The sequence below is a fragment of the Perca flavescens genome, chromosome 1 (genome assembly GCF_004354835.1).
Source record: "Perca flavescens isolate YP-PL-M2 chromosome 1, PFLA_1.0, whole genome shotgun sequence".
NCBI lineage: Eukaryota > Metazoa > Chordata > Actinopteri > Perciformes > Percidae > Perca > Perca flavescens.
In genome coordinates this window covers 26,258,827-26,279,745 of record NC_041331.1, presented here as the reverse complement: position 1 = coordinate 26,279,745, position 20,919 = coordinate 26,258,827, and the positions used below count along the sequence as shown (strand labels likewise).

The window sequence follows — 20,919 nt, the reverse complement described above, 5'->3', positions numbered from 1 at the left end:
CTAAAATAGAGAGGAAAGCAGGGCGGTGAGGAGCGTTGTCGGCCTCGTACTTCACCTTTCATCTCTTGGACAGGTTTGTCCGAAAAAAAAAAAATCTTTAGGATAAGGTCAGTGATGGAATGTAACTTAGTAGGCTACATTTACTCAAGTACTGTACTTAAGTACAACTTTGAGGTGCTTTACTTTACTCTTTTCATGCCACTTTCTACTTCTGCTCCACTACATTTCACAGAGAAATATTGTACTTTTTACTTCACTACGATAATCTAACAGCTCAAGTTACCAGTTACTATACACAAGACTTTTGCACACAAAACACATGTAGTTTATAAAATACGATGTTTTATTATTAATAAAACTACCCAACAATATAACGGCCTACAATCCATCTTCGAATTAAGTCCTTTTACTTTTAATACTTTAAGTAGATTGTCCTGACGATACTTAGCCTACATACTTTTACCTGAGTAACATTTTCAATGCAGGACTTTTACCTGTAACAGAGTATTTTTAGAATTCAGATCCTGTACTTCAGTAAAAGTACTAATACTAGTATTAGTACTTTTACTGAAGTACAGGATCTGAATACTTTTTCCACCACTGGCTACAGTTACCAATTAGCTTTATGAATGTGGTTAATTTGAACAATGACAGTAACAGATTAATCCTCTCAAAGAACCCTTGTACGTGGAATGTGCAACACTTTGACCACTTCACCCATCAGCCCCCTTGATCATTGCTTATCAACGCACTGTGAACTTTTTTCTGTGCATGACTTTCAAAAATATATTGTTTTGAACTCCTGTATCTGCAGTATCTCCTCCTGTATCTAAGTTAAATCACTATTATAGGATAGGTTTACATTTTTCCAAGTGTATCTTAATACAGTACTCACATGCCCACATGTTCTCCATCACTTACAATGAAATTGCTTTAAGAGGGGGATTTCTTTGTGTCCCATATGAATAGCAAAAACAATTACAGCAAACAAAAAAATGTGTGCATACTTCATATAATTCCAGATTAGAGTTTATTCCTTTGGTTTCTTGATCTTGCAGACAAGTCAAACTTAAATCTGGAATTATATAAAGCATGTATTCATTTATTTAGATGTCTAAATAAATGATGTTTATTTATGTCTTTATTTTTTTCAACTTTTGAGGTCTAGTACCGGTTGACGTTTTCATTAAGTATACAGTATACAGTAATTACTAATAGTCCGTGCGGCAGTGGTGGCACCACTGGAGTCACATCAGATAGTCTGATCCTCACACACACAGCTCCCTGAGGCACTGATATGAAAACTTTTCTCTACTGCTGAAAATCACATGCAAATTGATCACAAATTCACCCATAGCTCCAGGTGAACTTGGAACAATGACATAATGTGACGGTTTGTTTTAATTTGTGGCTCGTTGAGTAACAGATGTATGAACAGTTGGAGTAAGCGTAGAGGGTGATTTGTTCAGTGTCTCCAAAGTTTATGTCCTCTTTGTGTCAAAGAAGCCTTTAGGTTGACTGTAATTAAATTTTTTATAGTGAATGAAAATCTGGTGTGCTAATTGTGACTAAAAAAGTAAAGATTCATTAAAAAAAAAAAGGAGCTCCACTACTATGCTTATGTGATATCTTTTTGTCCGATGGATTTGATAGGAAGACAAAATAAGTAAGTCGTCATGAGATAGATTCTTCTGTCCGCCAGATGAAAACCATGTAAGGCCAAGACATTTCAGCATCTCGTTGCACTTTTGCATTGTCCTATTGTCTTACTGTTCACAATCCTCATAGTCGTTTGTTTACATGTGTATGTACAGTACATATATGTATGAATATGCATGTGTGTAAATACACACTTTTTATATACAATCTTATATCTGTACATAGAAGTCAAATGTTTATTTTTACCTTGTTCAGCTTTGTTGTCCTTGTTTTAAGCTATGCCTATTACTGTGTATGTACTTTTAGAAAAGCCAGTCATATTCCCTGTATGCGTTTACACAGTGTTACTTGGCGATTAAAGCCGATTCAGATTTTTACTTCCGGACAAAATTATGATTAAAATGCAGCAACACAAGATTGAAAAGCTGCCAGATGTATAGTTATAGCCTCAGTTATAACCTGCAGTGAAGAAGCCAGCATTAGTGAGGTCATGAGTATCTGACTGAACCTGCAAGGAAATATTAAAACCAACTTAAGCAAAATTTATAAAATATCTGCCATACTCATTGAATATAACTTGATGGACAATAGCAGGCTACTGGGAAAAAATGGGCTAATGTACTCTCTGTACTGTTTTATTGGGTGGAGTTAGCCTCAAATAATCAAATGTTGGCAAGTCAACTCATACTGAAATGTGAGAATCAGTTCCAAACAGGGCGGCAGTGAGCGAGCATAACAGAGGAGCAGCAGACATCCTGCGGTAATGATGAGACTTACACAAGAATAAAAAACACAGGCAAGAGGCCAAAGAAAAAGTTCTAAGCTTCTCGGACTGCATTTTTTCAATAAAATGACTTTCAGACAAAATAACCATTTAACCACCATATTTCTTCTTAACCCTTGTGTTGTCTTCCCGTCGTTTAAATTAAAACTAAATTAAATAAAAAAATTAAAAAAATTTTGGTCACTTTTTTCCAAGTTTTTTTTCATCCCTTTTCCTGAAGTTTTATCAATTTTTTTGGTCACCTTTTCCAATGTTTTTGTCCATTTTCCCCCCTCCAATTTTTGAAGCTTTTTCTGAAATTTTTGTGACTTTTTTCAATGTTTGTCTTTTTGTATTTTTATTTCAAATGCTATAAAATAGAATAAAAGACCCAAATTCAATGAAAGTAGTGAACTGCTAATGTATTTTACTTGTGAAGAGCGTTGTATGGAACCATCCACATTATTTTATTTGACAATTTGGTTGAAAGAAACCCAAATTTGTGACAAAAGGAGGGTTAAATAAGACCGAAGAACAGATTGCCATTGTGATAGTTTTGATTTAGTAAATGCTGAAATTAGCAGGAGGTAGGACTAAACTTCATTCATGTTTATGGAAAATGAGATCTGAATTAATCATAAAGCCTACAGAGTGAGATCCATCAACTCATTGCTTAAATGCATCCACAACAGGTCACAATAGAAGCAAGGTATCAGCAAGATCTCACCAAGAATCTTTTTGTGATTATTTTTCCCAAATCAGAAAATACTTCTTAAATACTGTGATACAATTTATAGTTTTGTTATTAGTAGCCAAATACTTGATATCCTCTTTTTGGAGTCCCTTGCTATATATTTAGAAATGTATTAGCTAATGAATAGTAGGAAATCACCGTGGTCTGAGGAGAGGGTAGTTAGAATTTATAAAAAGAGCTTCACGTATATTGGCTTTTTACCTGATTTGTTTTACTTAACATATCTTTTTTTTTTCAGCAGAGAAAAGTCTGTACAAGATGATTTTGGTTACAGCATCCCTTTAAAAACTTAACTTAATTTCTTCAAAATGTTTGGGTGGGTTTCAAAAATGAACTAAAAGCTTGTGTTTAAAGACTTAAATGGAGGGGTATGACTTGCTGAATATGTGCTATTCCCAACACAAAATCTCAGAACAAAATACTTGTCTGGCTCAGAATTTAACCAAAGTGTTGAACGGAGTTCCTAATGATGCATTTTAAGTGACAAGAACTGGTGGCCTAAAGTCAAAGGGAATAAAAACTCAGATTCTGAGAAACATTACAGTGCTGCCATTTTAAATTTGTGATACAGAACTTCCACTCAACATAAGAACTGTTTCCAACTTTGTTCTTATTTCATAAATCAGTCAATTGTTTATAAACATGAAAAACTCTCCGAAAGCCAGAAACCAGAAGAAGAACAGTAGCGCCGATTATGTGTTAGTGCTGCTTACTGCCAATGACTGGAGATGTTGGAACTGCTAAATGTTTATTACAAATAACACCGTCAACTTCAGCAACACGACAGGTTCATAAGAGAGCTGTTTTCAGACTCTGGAAACAAAGTTCCCCATGTTCATAATTGTCTGGATTGCTCCAGTCAGTTTATTTATTTTTTTAATCAATGCCACTAAAGCAGAGAAGTGGACAGGCACGTAACACCAAGTCATCTCTTCTTTTCACTTTAGTACTTGGAAATTCTGACAATTAAAACAAACTACTATTCAGTAGTCCCATTTCATGTCTTCTTAATTATTATAAACACCATTAAATATTTAAATTTTTCATGTCATTTTTTTTCCACATCTGTCTCCCTCCTCTCTCAGTCCCACTCCTCCTCATCTCTGTAGGGGTTGTCCTCTCTCGGTGGCTCTTGAAACCTGATGTTTGCCAGCATGTCCCTCATTGCCACCATCAGACGATTCACTTCCTGGTTCAGCTCCTGTCCGGCTCGAGCCACTTCCATGTCATCCTCCTGCCTCGGTCCACCCTTATTAAGAAAAGAGGCATCAGTTCATACACAATTATCTAGACTCTAAGTACCCATGATGTTAGCATTTGCCCTTCTCAAACTAACAATTTGTTACCTTTGACTGTGTCACCTTCATAGACCATAAATTGCTGACATGGCTATCACAATACAAGCACTGACATATCTAATTAACACAAAACGATCCCATTTAAAAGTACTTTCACGATGGTTTTAGAAACACAATACAACATTCAACGTTAACAGAACAATACCAGGATAATTTAGGGTTGTGTTATATGACAACATTTTGTTGCTTGCAGATATGTAACTGTATTTCAGTAAAAGAACAACAGGGCAGCGTATCTTCTCTAGTCTTAACATAATTTCCTTTATCCATATTGTATCTCTTCCTCTACATAAGTGGATAACATGATAAGGATGGATGGAACTGTCCTAATGGAAACATGCCTCGGGCCCATCTGTTAACTTTAAGCATGTATAGATGACCCACAGGATGTTCAATGTGTGGGTGTACCTGATGTATGTATTGTAATGTGGCTGCAACTGGTTTGACACTGGCAGTGGACTGAAAGACCCATGATGAGTTAAACATATAACTCTTAAATAACATTTATGTTGCAACTCAAGAAAAACTTGGGGATCATCAAGACTGCCACAAATGGCTTTCTAACCACTCTATCAAACTTTTTAATGCTCGCTTGTTTTAGCCCTGCTTGGACATAAACCACACAAACGTTTTCTGTGCTTGGTCTGGCACCATTAAAGTCCTTTCCCTGCACCAAGAAGCCTTTGAGTCTTAATAGTATTCACTACTCAATTTTATGGACAATTACAGACATTTATTTTGTTATCACAGGAAGTTTAGAAAAATAGAAAGGAGCCCAGTTGAAAATGGGTTCAGTCTATTTGTTGCTTTCAGCCTATTCATCGAATACATTGCTATCTGCCACAACGTTTTTTTTTAGCTGAGGTTAGAACATTTTCAAATGCTACACATAGTGGCTTTCACAACATTCAGTGTTGCTCGACTAAACAAAATGTCTGCATTCTGGAGGTCTTACAAATGTGTTGAATGTGTTTATTTCCATATAAAACATTTGCAAAGCAGATTTTTAAAGTAAATAAAATGCATGAATTGTGCATTGTGTAGATCCAGGTTTACTAGGTTGACATCTTCTTCCCTGCCTTTGTGGGTGCACTGTTGCACTTCTTGTTGCCTTACTGCCACCCGTGGATCAGTACAATAGTGTGAAACCATTGGCAAATGTCACCCACATGCTCATGCATGTGATGCTCATGTGCATGTGCACAAGACTGTACCATTCAGGCTGAAATACAGTATAAAAACCTAATTACATTAAAATATTGATATACATCTATATACATGTTATTATACAGTGCTGAGACTTGATTTATACAGTCGGTCACAAGCTCCTGAATGGCTTTTCCTCTTGGAACATTTTAGAAAGTCATCCGTTGATGCTGTAAAACACCACAGACTTACATCGCTCTCCATCTTTGAAACAGTGATGATCTACTAAAGATTGGTGGCATTTTTTTTTTAGAAAAGTCAGATAAGTCAAATACCGCCTGACCATATTTATTATGGGGCCGAAACCTGGCAAATATGACAAAAATGCAGATCAGTTACAAAGTGTGCGTTTGGATGTCCCACAAGTCCTCATGCCTAAACATCAAAGTTGTGGTGTTGAAGATGTGGAGTGAATAAGCAGAAAGGGCAAACACTCATTTGTTGCTAATATGTACTAAGGATGAGTCAAGAATTGGAGCAGTTTAAGTTATGTAATCACCAACTTAAATTGACCATTATATTGCTTTAAAATAATTCAAAACCTAATTATAACTCTTTATAACGGAGTGGATTTCTACAAATAAAAAAAATAAAAGGGAGGCATTTTTTCCAGTCCACTGGACTGGCTAGGTAGCCTCAAAGTAACATCCACTTCTTTGACAAAAATATCTTAAATAATCCACTTCTTTCTTTTAAATGTGCAGTCTCAAACACAAAGTTCTGTCAAACTTCCTATGTGCATCACATGAGTCCACAAGGGTAGCAACTGGAAGACACAGATGAGCCACATATTCTGATGTCTGTTGCACTCAATTTCCTTTTTTTAAAACATTTCCAACTGAAATATAGGCTGCAGTACTACCTGCAAAGCGTAGCAAAATTCAGCCATCACAATAAAGGCCAGCTATTGTATATAACATTATTCAATGGATGTTGTTCCTATAAATATAGGTAACAGTCAAGATTGAGAAAATGTCCCTCAATAATTATGGGGAAGTAAATTTGACTTGGTTCTATAAATTAAAGCATAATAAAAAAAAAAAATAATAATAAAAAAAATATCACTATTAGGAAAAGAGACAGCAAAGCCAAGGTCCAAATAACTTCGCACTTCATGAATGTTGTTATTGTTTTGTTCTTCAGTGGCACTGGGAAATGGTGTACAGAATTAACTGTCACATGGTCATAGGCCTTTCATCTTTTGCAGTTGTCATCCCCTTAGGGTAACCATGAGTCTTTGGGGGAAATATTCCATCATTCAAGCATGTGTGATAACATTTTTTCCCAGAACTTTTACCAGTTTATGTTTCCACCAGCCCTGAAGGGTCCTGCTATTAATTAGCACAGTGTGTTATTTTAGTAATCGTTAAATAGAAACCCCAACCATAAACACAATCAACGCTGTGCTCATTCAATGATTTTGAAAAAGTAAACAATACAAAAAAAAACAATTTAGGACATGAAGATTTCTCATTTCATCAGTTACTCCGTTGCTTTGGAGCAGGTCAGTTCATAGTGAATCATTCACCAACTGTGAGCTTACACAAGTTGTTACGTGAGTTTTATTTGAATATAGTGCTTACAGCTATTAATCATATGATGTGCCCACATCCACACCATGGGTTGTTTATTAGAGTTCACAGAAGTTTTTATTATACCTCAATGCAGCAGCACCAGTATTCGTCTTTAGATGACATCACTACAGTTAGGTTGAGGAGGAACTTGCTCAAATTCACAAATTATAACTAAGATGCATAATATAAATAACATATGTGAATTCAGTTTTTTTTGCCCCATGCACTGTACAACCCCTGATCAATTCATTTTCCCAGACCTATTTCCTGCCAGGGTTATTTTGCCTGATCTGTGCAACTCACCTGAAAGTTGAAGTTTGGCAGCAAAGACCGGAAAAACAGCGACAATGTACTCTCATTGGTTGCACCAACGTGCTGCCTATATGTACACAAAAACACACAGAAGTCTTATTATAGCGTAAAAGCAAATTGAGGATATAAAAGCCTGTTTGTTTGTAAAGCACAATATGTGAGTCTCCTTTGACTGTACAATGGTATTTCATGTGCACAGCTGTATGGCTCCTCCATTACCTCTCTGGTCGGGTGTACGACATCACTGAGTCCAGTGGGGGTAGAGGGTCAAAGCCCATCACAGGCTGACTGGTCACCTCCTGAGGGTATCAAACAAATACACAAGATTAGATTCACCTCCTCAGGGACGCATGAGTTCAGAGATACATGACTACTAAAGAGGTGATGAGCATTCTATTGATACTACTGTACTACCTAAAAGCCAGGTGTGGAACCAATTTATGGAGCCTAATTTTATCATCTTTGTTATCCCGACAATTACACATTAAGACCCTCATTGGAGTCTTTGTGAGGATTTTATGTACAGCACAGATTATATGCTTCTTGTATAATGGTCTCTCTGTTAATATCTCCGCTGTGGTAGAATTTTCCAGTCAAGGAGGCCACGTGTTTCTTGTAGTGTGATTATGTATTCATTAAAATGATCTGGCTTTTTAGGATTTAAAAACCTAAAAGTGCATAAGAAAGAAGACTGTGATCCTTTTGATACCCATCACACCTCTATCGTCTATTGGTGAGTGGACTGAGGAAATTGTGGATAAAGTGAATTGTGTTTAAGTGTGGTTGCTGATCGTTTCTTACCAGAGGCAGACTTGATGTGGCTTCTTTGATCTCAGAGAGGAGGACGTGACGATGGATGTTCCTTGGTGCACTCTGGTACCTTTGCTTTCTCCTAAAACAGAGTGATGAAGTTATGCTAACATATGGGGCATAACTGCACAGAACTGTGGCAGCAGAGAAGCTCATTGAGATCTTACTTGTTTTGGCAGTCCTCCACCAGTGGGTCTTTGGCATCAACTCGACGCAGCACCTCTTTCACAGACTCTTCCAACCACAGCATTACTGCTGCCTCCCTCCACAGGCTGTGAGTTCTCCCCACATACAGAGCAGTCAGTTCAGCCAGGGCTGGGGGCTGCCTAGAGACAGAGAGGGTAGGATACGTTTTTTAAAGTTAGGGTAAGAGAAACATAATGGAAAAGCAAAGTGGATACAAAATAGGGATAAAAATAAAGGCCATGAAAAGATTCATAGCAATAATACATTGGTTGAACTAATAACTATACAGTATTGAATTTGAATTTACAAATAAATTAATGTGGTTAAATTGATACATTGGAATTGATTCGTTGCAAAACTTCAAAAAACAAAGGGAGCATGCATTACCCTATCTGGCTCGTTGGGCCAAAGAAGGCATGTGAGGTGACAGTGGGATCTGGCTGCACAGTACAGAGATCCAGTAGAGGAATCAAGACTGCAGGAAACACATTTATAGCAACATAAGTAAGTGAAAGTACATATGTACAACTTCCTTGATGTGAATCGCAAGTAATCCCTACTATTTTATCCCCCTTTCACATCAGTGGCTCAATCAGGGTTATACCCAGGTCGACCGTGTGTTTGAATGGGGTAACCGTCCTTGATCTACTCGGCTTTGCGACCAAGGTAGCGAGGTGGGTTTGATCAGGTTAGACTAGGCTCGATTTCATTGTAAATTACGCACCACCTGGGTCGCCTCACACTTTGAAAAAACAACTTAAATTTTGTCTCACTGTGCTTCATGCTGGGTTTTCACCATAGACTGTATAAAACTAGGATGTTAACAGGCAGCTTCAACAACAGCAGTGCGGAGCGGTTCAATTCATTTCCGAACAGTCCGCTGGCTGCGGTTGCCAGGATGTTCACTAGTCTGCCTTTTGCAGAGCGATACCAGAGTTTTACAGGCAAAACTCCCTGTTAAAACCCAGCATTAGAACTTTAAACGCATAAAAAACACGTTTTGTTTAATTCTCTCGGCACCGCCGCTCTTACTCCCTCTTTCTGGCATGAGTCACACGTCTGCAGTTTAGTTCGGCTGCTGGGGAGCGCGAATCTCTCCCTTTTTTGAAGCAGACAGGAAAGCCCAACTTTTTAATCAAATCAAACAAAAATGTTCTCCCCTCGTCTTAAAATAGTCATAAATCGATAATCGAGTAACCTACTTCCTTTTCCAGCTGCTGCAATAATATGCAGAGGAGGAGAAATTTGTACTGCACAAAAGTGTTTGATGGTTATTTAGTTGTATTTTAGAACAAAACAAACTCAAGCATAATTTCTGTCAGCCTACTGTACAATGACAAATTCAAGTAGCTACAAAACATATTAGTTCTTGTGGTATACAACTGGAATTTTTTTTTTTTTTTTTTTTGGACTGGAGTATGTGTCCAGTACCGGGTTGACCCAGGTGATCTCTGAATTGTCATTACCAGGGATATATCCATGTTGAGTGGCAGGGGCCTAGCTCAAAATTCTGGGCCCTGTAGAAAGGCATTTTCTATGGGCCCCTCCACAGCTATTCATTCTAGCATCTTTTTGGGTCCTCCTAACATGAGGGCCCTGGGTACTCAGTCCCCTTTTTCCCCCCAGTCCGACGCCCCTGTTGACTGGCTTGGTTTAAATTTCCAAAAGGAGGGTTTAACACCGATTAGACAACCCTGATAGGTGGTGCGAAAGAGGTAATATAGTATATTTTTATTCATACCACAAACAATGTGAAGAAGTGACTGAAGGGCAATCATGTCTAAATATTCATAGACTGGAAGTGGTTCATTTCTAAGAGTCTAACCTCCAGGGAACATGATGAGAGCATTCTGCAGCAACTGGTCAGCTTTGTGTCTCTCTTTGACACTTTCTTCAGGGTCCACATCTTCCTGCTGACTGAGATGGAAATGGCAGAGTGCAGTGGAGAATGCAAAGTTTGGCAGCTGAGAAAGATTTCTGTGCTCCTGCAACACAAAAACAAACCATTTCTGTATCAGACTGAAAAGTTAACACTGTCATACACACCCACACCCATTATAGCACACTGTACCTCCCAATCCTGATGTAACTGGAGGAGAGACTGATACTCTCTGGAGCGCAGCGTCAAGAAATCGATGAGCAGGAGCATGCAAAGTGGGTCAGAGTCTGGGTCCAAACTAATTAAAAGAGTGGCAGACAAGAACAGAAGCAAATGAATACTAAGGCATATCTGAAACCAAGTACAATTATAACTCTCATCCCACACTCCAGGGTGTAACATTAAAAATAACCTGTGTGACACACTGTTCTGTCCTTAAAAAAAAAAAAAAAAAAAAAAAAAAAAAAAGGTGGAGTCTGCTATTCTGTAAAAAGATTGTTGATATTTGAACTCAACACCCAAACAAATACACCCCTCCTGTAACAGCTCCTTCAGCATGTGCCAGATTTACCGTCCCTCTCGCTCCCACTGCCTCTCTCTTATACAGCCATGGCCTTTCCTGTGCACGAGCACAATGGAATAGTGCTGTGTGGCTCGGTCTGTGCCACTTTTTTTATTTCCCATTTACAGAGCCAGGGCTGTAAATTAACACTGTTTTTTTTTTTTGCGCACACACAGAACTGACAGCTAGCAGAACTTGATGAGATAATCGCTGAATTTGCAATTCGAATCCAATACACTTTTTGTTAAACTCCACCTTTAAATAAAAGAATAAATAGGACATCAGAAACCAGACAGCATCAAAAATCCACCTGCTCTGCTATTTGCTTTCAGAGTAAATTGTGAAGCTTGAGCTTAAGGAACAATGGAGTGGCTCTGCTGTGCACAAATTGCTACTTGCAATGATAGTGTAGTATAAGTATATGTAGTATAAGTTATTTTTTCAGATTTCCTTCAAAATCCACCATGATGCATTTAATACTCCCAAGTATTGTTTCTTTTCTCTAAAACACACAATTGACAGTGTAAATCACATCATATATGTGAGACCGTTCTTCAGACAGATTTTGTTATCCTTCATGTTGCCATTTTAAGCAGATAGTGATTTATTTACTGCTGGTAAGAGAGGGACAGCTGTCATCTTTCATTCCCACACTGTTGCTTTACAAAAGGACCAGAACATAGCTGTCATTAAGTAAGGAAGCCAGAGTTTGATGAAAGTCATAGATAAGAATTGACCATTATGTAGTTCGGTTGTAAAGCTCAGGCTATGGCAAACAGTGCCAAGGAACGGCCCTATAAAGCCTAACGGAAGTGATCGGGATACAGAAGGTTCTATGTTATGTAATGAGATTTTAACATTTATATTGCTTTGGGATTTTATCAATGTTTTATCTAGCATTAGCCTGTATTTCACTATATCCCTGTTGTAGTTTATTAAATGGGGGAAAGCATTCAATGTATTTAAAGAACATCTCGTCATCAATAAAATGGCACATAAGGAATTTGGAAGGTCTTGTCTGAAACACATGTTCAATTGCTTACCACCTTATACATAATTTTGAGGGGGGGGCAGCGTTGATCGCTATAAGTAGTCACACTCGGAATCACGGAATAGAACATATAACTATGTCAAAAAACAAACAAAAAGTTACTTTTGGACTTCCCCTGTGCCTAAAAAGAATAACCACTGTCAGAATACAAACCTAATTGTTAACAGTCTTAGAAGACTATCTTCCAAGTCTGATGACTGCTGTTGGTGGTTACTTTATTTAGGGAAAGAAGAGTTCTTTTTGATTAGCTAGCATGCGATAATATGCAATATTATTCAATGTGATGTCAATTTAGAATTTACAGACACAACAGAGAGAAAAGACCATCTCAAGTGCCCCCTTCCTTCTAGCAATAGAGTGGTGTTCAGAGATAATGGAAACGGAGTAGATGAGTTAGTCATGAAGACACCATAAAAGTGTGTGGTGTTTTCTGTATCTAAAAATATGACCATTTCCCTTTAACTATATAGCTGGTCTTTCCCAGTGCTCGAGCTTTTCCCTTTGTACCTCAGGATCAGTTTGCAGTACTCCAGAGCCGTCCGTGGGCAGCCTCTCTTCTCCAGGAACATCATGTGCTTATAAAGAGCCAAATAAAATGCCCTGCAAACAGAGATGACTAAATCATTGAATGGCTGAGTCCTTCAAACACAATTTAAGTTATAAACAATAATATAGAGTTGTCTCACAAAAGCAAGGTGTCTAACAAAAGCAAAAAAAGAGGGGAAAAAAATGACCAACCTGTTCTCTGGTCGCAGATAATCAAGTCTGCTGGTACCCGAGGTCAGACTGAATAAAGGATGAAAGGCACACTCAAAGCTGTACATGGCCCGCTCTGAGAAAAAAAAAAATAATCATAATTTCTTTATATCCACAACAAAAAATGTCACTGAAGAGTCAGAAAACTGGGCACAATGAACAGGAAGCAGTACTAAACACATTTGCCAATAGCTTAAGAATATATAGGAAGAAATCATCACCATGCAATAATACAACAAATAGCATCAGTATGGGTCATTGCTGGACGCTAAATACAGAGAGTTGATGTGATTTACAGAAGGAGCCTACGATCCTCACCGATGAGATCCCTGGCCATCTCCTGATCCTCCTGTATGCGGCAGACATCAGAGAGCTGCAGCAAGGAATCAATGTGGTAGGGGTTGAGCTGTAGCAATGCCTGGACAGAAAAAGAGGAGAGACAAGAGTGAGACATAAAGTCAGCTTTCAACAGGAGAAGTTTGATTACAAGACATGAGTCCAATTGTTTTTTTTTTTTAAATGCATCTGGTTACACTATCTCTGCAACTGTAGATTTCTCATTATGTCTACACACATACACAGGCAAACTGCCATTGGCCTGGGTTTAACTGTAAAATAACACAAACACATGAATAATAACGACAAAGCTCTACATCTAACTTCACCACACGAAAGATGCGGGCAGCTGAATTTTAAGTTTGGTGGATGGATTTTTTTTTTTTCTCAACTGCAGTGCTCATTGGGACTGAACGATGACTTCTCTCCTATGGTTTTAGGTACACAGTCTTATATGAATTAGACTGAGGTTATTTTAATTGCAGTTGATTCAAAATAATTGTTTCATGCCGCTTCAATGGTTAAAAAGGCTAGAATAGATAACATTGGCTATGCAATGTTACGTGACCATTCTTGCCACCGCATATGACTGATTTTTTTTAATGCATCCCTGGAAACATCAATACTGACGGGGACTGATTTAAAATATTACCACATCATCATCAAACTCACTGACACCAAACTGCACAGCAGAATTTTTTTTACCACAATGTTGTTGGGATCCATGGACTCGACAGCATCCAGGAACTTGAACTGTACTTGTTGGTAGTCCCGACCGTGCTCAAAGGTGAAGAATTGAATGCCATCCTTTGACTGCAGTAAGGTCATTGAGATTCCTATGGAGACATCAAACCGAGTTAAGAACAACATATAAAAGGAAGACACAACAGAAGATATATTTAATTCACACTAATTGAATAAGCAAGAGTACATAACAAATGGAGCTTGTGCAATTGATATCATAGTGTAAGAAGAATTACTGCTTTGCGGTTGTATGCCTCCGCCAACCAGGCAGTTTACATCCATGTCTGTCCATGACTCATATTACATATGAAGTGAAGACTTTAAAATACTTTCAGTGTGTATTTTTCAGCTAAATGGAAGTTATAATTTAATTAGTTATACTCGTTATCGATCCCCAATGGGAAATTATCACTACATGATTCCAGTGAATCATTTCCATTGAAAACATGCTGTCTTCACTTAGAGACCATTTCTTCCAGAGGAGTACAGAGGACTGATAGAGAGCTTCCTCACATGGTGCAACGGCAATCACCTGAAGCTCATTATCAGCTAAATCAATGAGCAGAGGAACTGGAATCTGTGCTGATTGTCATCCAGGGAAAGGAAGTGAAGAGGGTGGACTCATACAAGTATATTGGGGTCCAAATTAATTAAAAACTGGACTGGACTCACAATACTGAAGCCCTCTTTAGGATGGGACAGAGCAGACGGTTATTGTTGAGGAGATTCAAAAGAAATGCAACTGCTACTGCAGATCTTCTATCAGTCTGTAGTAGCCAGTGCTCTGTTCTTCTTCTTGGTGTGCTAAGGGTGGTGGCATCAAGGCTTGGAGGTCAGCAGCCTCAACAAGCTGTCAAGAAAGGCCAGCTGGGTGATCAGGTTGGAACAGGACAGTGTGGAGGCAGTGGCGGAAAGGAGGACGAGGGACAAAGCCATCTTGGATAACGCTTCTCACCTTCCCTACAATATGCTGTTACAGATTGGCAGATCGTTGCAGACACGAGGGGGGACAAGATCAAAGCCTGTGAGTTGTTCCTCATCCGAGTCGAGGGTCTAAGGATAGAGGATGTGGTTCGCTGAACAGATTGTGAAGCCCCATGTGGCAAATGTTTTAATTGTGATATAGGGATATGTAAATAAAATTGATTTGACTTGACTTTGTTAAGCTTTGTTGTTCTTATTCTGCTTTGTCTATTAGAGTGCAAGTTAATTTAGAGAAACGGAACCCAAATTCCTTGTATTGTTCACATCATAAAAATGAAAGGGCCCATTCTGAAGGAACACAAAGTCGTAGCAATGAAAACAATGCTTCAAATATGGATGTTGCTGCAAAGAAGCTACAAATTCTAAAATGCTTCACACACATCTTTAACACGGCAGCACAGAAGATCTGTACAGTTACCATAGTTTCAAGACTAGTGACAGCAATTCAGTATCAGACCAAATGTGAAATATGGTCACAATCTCCTCTTCTGTTCCTGAGTTATGGCGTTAAAAAAATGCCCAGAAAAGCGTTATTGCGGAACATTATGTCAGAGTAAAGTTGACCTTTGAACTTTTGGGTATATAAAATGTCATCACTTCATAATTTTGTCCTATTAGATGTGTTTTGTTAGGTCAAACTGACCTAGACCTTTGACCACAAAATTCTAATCTGTCCATCCTCGAGTTTGTGCCAAGTTTGAAGAAATTCCCTCATGGCCTTCCTGAGATATCGCATTCACGAGAATGGGACAGACGGATAACTGGCGCGGAGGCATATAAATGTTTCATATGCGTTTGTGTTTTGGTGTATGAATCTTAAAACCACTTAGCCCCCGTGACGCCAATAGTGTTTTCATTTTTAAACAACATACAGTATATTAAGAGAAAAACAGGAGTCATTTGGGGTCAAAATAGCTAATTACATTATGTATTGTATTATTCTACTGTTTTGTGCAACAGCTCATAATATCAACAAATATTAAAATGTCTACAGTCAGTTTCAGCCTGAAATTATTCATTTAAAAAACCTGACCGTGAGGAAACGCCTACCTGGGCGGCTGAAGCGAGGCCAGCTGTCTTTAGGACTGGTCATCCAGGTGCTACGGTGAAACTGTCTGTTTCTCTGTCGAGGTCTGCCAAAAAAAAAAACATTAAATTGAACACGAGAATATACTGCATACATACAGACAACGTGGGCCATTTTAAGCCGAACAATCTCAAAACATTTTCACTTTTCTTTTTACCTTTGATCCCCCTGAACAGCTCGAGCCCCAAAATATCTCTTCAGCTCCGTCTCTGGGTTGAGGTTCCTAATGTATTTACACAGAAAAGGACATTCAGATCGGCTGAGGAAACACATTCCAAGGGATACATAGGGGCTGTTTGATTTAGATATTTTAGATGCGTCAGTCTGGGTCTGCGGTCAAATAGTAAAAAAAATTTTTTTTAAAAACTACGTTCTGTGCCTTTCCCTAAATATTTTTCTTGACCTCGATGGAAAACATCATGAGGTCAAGTAAAACAGAATTCATAAGGACTTAGAAAAAGACAACTGTGGTGCTAAAAGAATCCGACTGCACAGCTCTGTAATTATGCAACGGTGGATGTTATTGATTACAATGTCCCAAAGAAGGACTACTAAAAGTGCATCTTAGATACTTCCCATGTTTCTACTGTGTTGTTTCATGCAGGCTATATAAACATGGACAACTCAGTAAAAAATCTAACTTCATTACAAAGGTTGGAATTGAAATCTAAAAAGGAATATAGGCAACCAGTCACAATAGTGATTTAAAATAGTTGTCACATTAAGAATGAGGCAATGTTGACATGTTGACTGATAACCATCAACCAACAAACTAAACAAATAGTTAACATATGGAAGGCAAGATTAGGTAACCAATCATACCAGTGAGACACCCAATCCAAGCCTCATAATTTGTGACGGTCAGTATGCAGATTATTCTGCCCGTTTTAAGGTTAGCAAAGTCAACTTTTACATTTTAATGGTATCTTCTGCCATGAACAAAAATTGTGGCAAATAAGGTTTCTGTGGAGGTTATAAGAAAAGTACATATCAGTGATAAACGTCTTCGTGTTTTTTAGCTTTTGCTATCAACACAGGTAATTTGCCTTGGACAGCTAATTGAAATAATCTGCTCTGACATCAAGGATCGTGTGGCCAGATGTTTAACATATTTCAACAAGTTTTAACCTTTTGTAATTCTGTGTTGATTCAATGCAGTGCATCTCCTGAGACAGACAGACTCCAAATAGTTGGCTTTTCTTGTGTGAGCCAAGTGCCCCCACATGGTGGAAATTAGGAATTACACAGACATGTATATTATAGTGATAGTACGTGAGACAACTGAAGGGACCACTGACCAAGATATCTGATCTGAATCTATCTATTTTATGACCATGAAAGATGTTGGGCTCCTCACCTGTGCTCCACATGTAGCACAGATCTTCTGTCAGAGCCTCCGCAATCCTCATTTTGCAAACTCAGACCATTGGTCTGCCCCAGGTTTTCCAGCAATAAATCAATGTTATCATCTGGTACAGCCTCCTGAAAATCATTTAAAAAAAAAAAAAAGAAAAAAAAAAAAAAAAAAAAAAGAGTGTGTTTGTTGTTCGCTTCCCAAAAGAAGCTACAGTTTGTATATTGTGTGTGTAGTTTCTGGCGAGTGATTGCAAGTGTTATTATCAGTAAAAAGGATTTCATTACATGTAATGAATGCTAACAAAAATATTAATAAAGTGGTCATTCATTTTAAGAATATAGTGTGGGTTATCATTTATTGTATTTAATGTCATACCAGAGCAGTTACAGAATCCCTTTTCAACAAATTTACCTGTCCACCTTCTAGTGTCACCTTCGTCTTCTTCTTTTTCTTCTTCTTTTTAACTCTGTCTCCAGATAAAGACTGTTTAAGAGAGATGACAGTGTAATATATGCAAATTTAGAACAGAAGAATCAGAGAGTCAAATCAGAGAATCGCAGAAAGACTTCTCACATTGCTTCACCTTTACCTTTGTAGATGCATTCTCTTGCTTGTGATCTGGTTTCTTAATGCCTGGGTTATCATTCTTTTCCGTGCCACTTGTTTTATTTCCATCTGGTTTCTCTGCTTCTTCATCAGGTGAGATGTTCTCTGCCTCGTTGTCTGCATCACCAATCTAGTAAAAATGTGACATTGGCAAGAGAGTGCGTTGGGTAAAGCAGTGCTAAAAGGGAGTAAAAACCCCATAGATGGAGCTAGATGGAACATCGCAACAGACTTCAACATCAAGACAACATCATCTCTTCCTGAAATCATGTCATGGTTACAACAATCCAATGCCAAGCACTACTCATGGACAAGATCTGTGTGTTCAAGATGACAAGAAAAAGGAAATACATACTCAATGCTGTAAACCATAGCTTGTGGATGGTTTGTGGTGTGAACAAATTGTAAGATTAGGGTAGAGATTTAATAGTTCTTGATGTAAACCGCTCACACATTAAATGAGCTTACTGTTGTGACAACTATTAATCTGCATAATTGATAATTTCATTTTACACAGTAAAAAACGTCATCAATTCATTCAGTCATGCATTATGATTTTTAAAAAGTCAATGTAAAGTATATCTCAGCTTGATATAATAGCGAGGTGATGTCTAGATTTACAGTGATACTTGGATTCCTAACACTAAGCACATATCGTTTCATGACTGCTCAAATCAATTGTAGATGGATAGCACTTTATTGTCCGTAGACACGGAAATTTGTCTTGCAATACAAGCTCCAACAATTACAACACAACAACCTAAAGACAAAAAAGCGGTCTTAGTTTCTTTTTCATAGTAACATTTTAATGAGAATAACTCTTTCTACGTACTTTCAATTCAAGTGTCACGACATATTGATATTAGCTCGGTCAAAGGCAAGGTTTGTACGAATCCACAAATCAATTCTACTTTATTAGTTTACATTTTCATCTGTCCAACATTTGATAAAAATGAATAGATAATTGTATTTACCAAAAAAGAGAGAAGGACAGACAAGTTGCATCATGTGCAGATTTTTAGCTAACGTTCTATGTCTCTATTTTGTGTCACTTTAAGAATACAATTTAAAAGGCTAACGTTGGTAAACATGCTGTTGCGTTGTACAGTAGCCTACACTGGACCTGTTTTGTAAGCGTTTTCTTCAGGTTGGTGCTGTAGACTACTTCCCATTGATTTTCTAAAGCGATATACAGCTTGCTAGCTAACTTTAACCTTAACGTAATGTATCTAGTTTAGTTAAATAAGCAGAGAAACGAGCTAGCGTTAACTATACGCGGCTACCTTGTTAGCTAGGTTTATCAACAGAGAGCTCGCTGATATCATCTGCCGGAAGAAAAACGTAACGTTATGTTAAAAGTAACATGTAAGTTAGCTAGCTAGTTAGTTTGGAGAATTACACCGTCACCTTACCAATTCATAAATGTTGCTGACGTTTTTCGGAGCCTTGTTTTTCTTTGCCTTTCGGCTGCTGGCTTTGCTATTAGCCGTGTCCAGCTGCTCCTCTTCACCCGCAGCCTGCTCCTCCGGACTGTCACCCAAAGTTAGATCCCCGAGGTCCAAGGCCTCCTGACCCCGCTGTTTCCCTTTGAGCCTTCGTAGGGCACGGGTAGACATTGTCCACTGTTCATGGGACACATACACGACAATACTTGCGATTAAAGTAGTTTTTAGTTAGCTGACAGACACAGCAAACAAACGAGGAATCAATTCCATTGGCGGCTTCTTCTTCTTCTCCTAAATGTTTCAACGCTTCCGGTGTTGTCTCTGCCCTCCACAGGATAGATGGGAAATTGCATCAATGAGTATTCATTCATTTTATGGAGCGTATTTGTATTTTTAGGTTTCAAGGTACAATTAAACAGACACTATGCAAAATAAGAACAGGAGAAGGCAAGTGATAGCCTACATAACGCAGTTAAACAGAGTAGTATAGGATGAAAAGCTAAAATGTTTGACAATCAAGGTGCATAGTAGGAAATACACAATGCCAGCAATTGATACATATAAAGACATATCATAAACAATTGGCGCAATCAGATAAAACGTGTCAAATATCACAAGCAAATAATAATAGGAGGCACAGTATAAGTAAAACCATAAAGACAGTAGTATTCATACTCATACAGTCCTAGCATATAGGAACTGTAATTGCCTTTCAGTTGGTGGTTGTCACTTATTTAAGTTCTGATAATGTTATAATTTCCCTACTCTTTCATATTTTTAAGTCTTTCTAAATAGGCATTTCGTTAATGCACTTTTTTGTGCATTGAAATTTGTATTGTATAGTGCTGTATGGAAATATTTATTTATAATTCAAATTGAAAGTCCAAAGAGAAATTGAAAGTCAAAAGGGAAAACAAAGCAAGATCAAATTAAAAATATTATTATTTTTTAAATTTTCCATTTGGCTTTGGCTTTTGAATTTAATATTTGGCTTTTGAATTTCAATTCATCATTGGCTTTTCATTTTCATTTAATATTTGGCTTTTGAATTTCAATTTAACATTGGATTTTAATTTTCATTTAATATTTGGCTTTTGAATTTCAATTTAACATTGGATTTTAATTTTCATTTAATATTTGGCTTTTGAATTTCAATTTAACATTGGATTTTAATTTTAATTTAATATTTGGCTTTTGAATTTCAATTTAACATTGGATTTTAATTTTAATTTAATATTTGGCTTTTGAATTTCAATTTAACATTGGATTTTAATTTTCATTTAATATTTTGCTTTTGAATTTCAATTTAACATTGGATTTTAATTTTCATTTGGCTTTTGAATTTCAATTTAACATTAGACCCTCCCACCAGCCTTTGGGCCACGCCTCCTCATTTACATTGACATGTGTCAAGTCCAAATGAAAAGGCAATGTTAAATGGAAATTCAAAAGCCAAATATTAAATGAAAATTAAAATCCAATGTTAAATT

General features: G+C 37.5%; 1 protein-coding gene across 1 annotated transcript; it reads right to left on the bottom strand.

Moving 5' to 3' along the window:
• Nucleotides 1–3,907: 3,907 nt before the first annotated feature.
• Nucleotides 3,908–19,760, bottom strand: tcf25 (TCF25 ribosome quality control complex subunit). The gene is made up of 18 exons (XM_028584716.1): nt 19,397–19,760; nt 17,968–18,114; nt 17,790–17,861; nt 17,379–17,503; nt 16,179–16,244; nt 15,985–16,067; nt 13,912–14,042; nt 13,189–13,288; nt 12,853–12,946; nt 12,622–12,714; nt 10,694–10,799; nt 10,448–10,607; nt 9,010–9,097; nt 8,604–8,762; nt 8,428–8,518; nt 7,846–7,925; nt 7,618–7,693; nt 3,908–4,425 (listed from the first exon to the last, which is right to left on the bottom strand). The coding sequence occupies exons 1-18, from the start codon at nt 19,598–19,600 to the stop codon at nt 4,258–4,260; spliced, it is 2,043 nt and encodes a 680-aa protein (XP_028440517.1). The 5' UTR covers nt 19,601–19,760; the 3' UTR covers nt 3,908–4,257.
• Nucleotides 19,761–20,919: the final 1,159 nt, after the last annotated feature.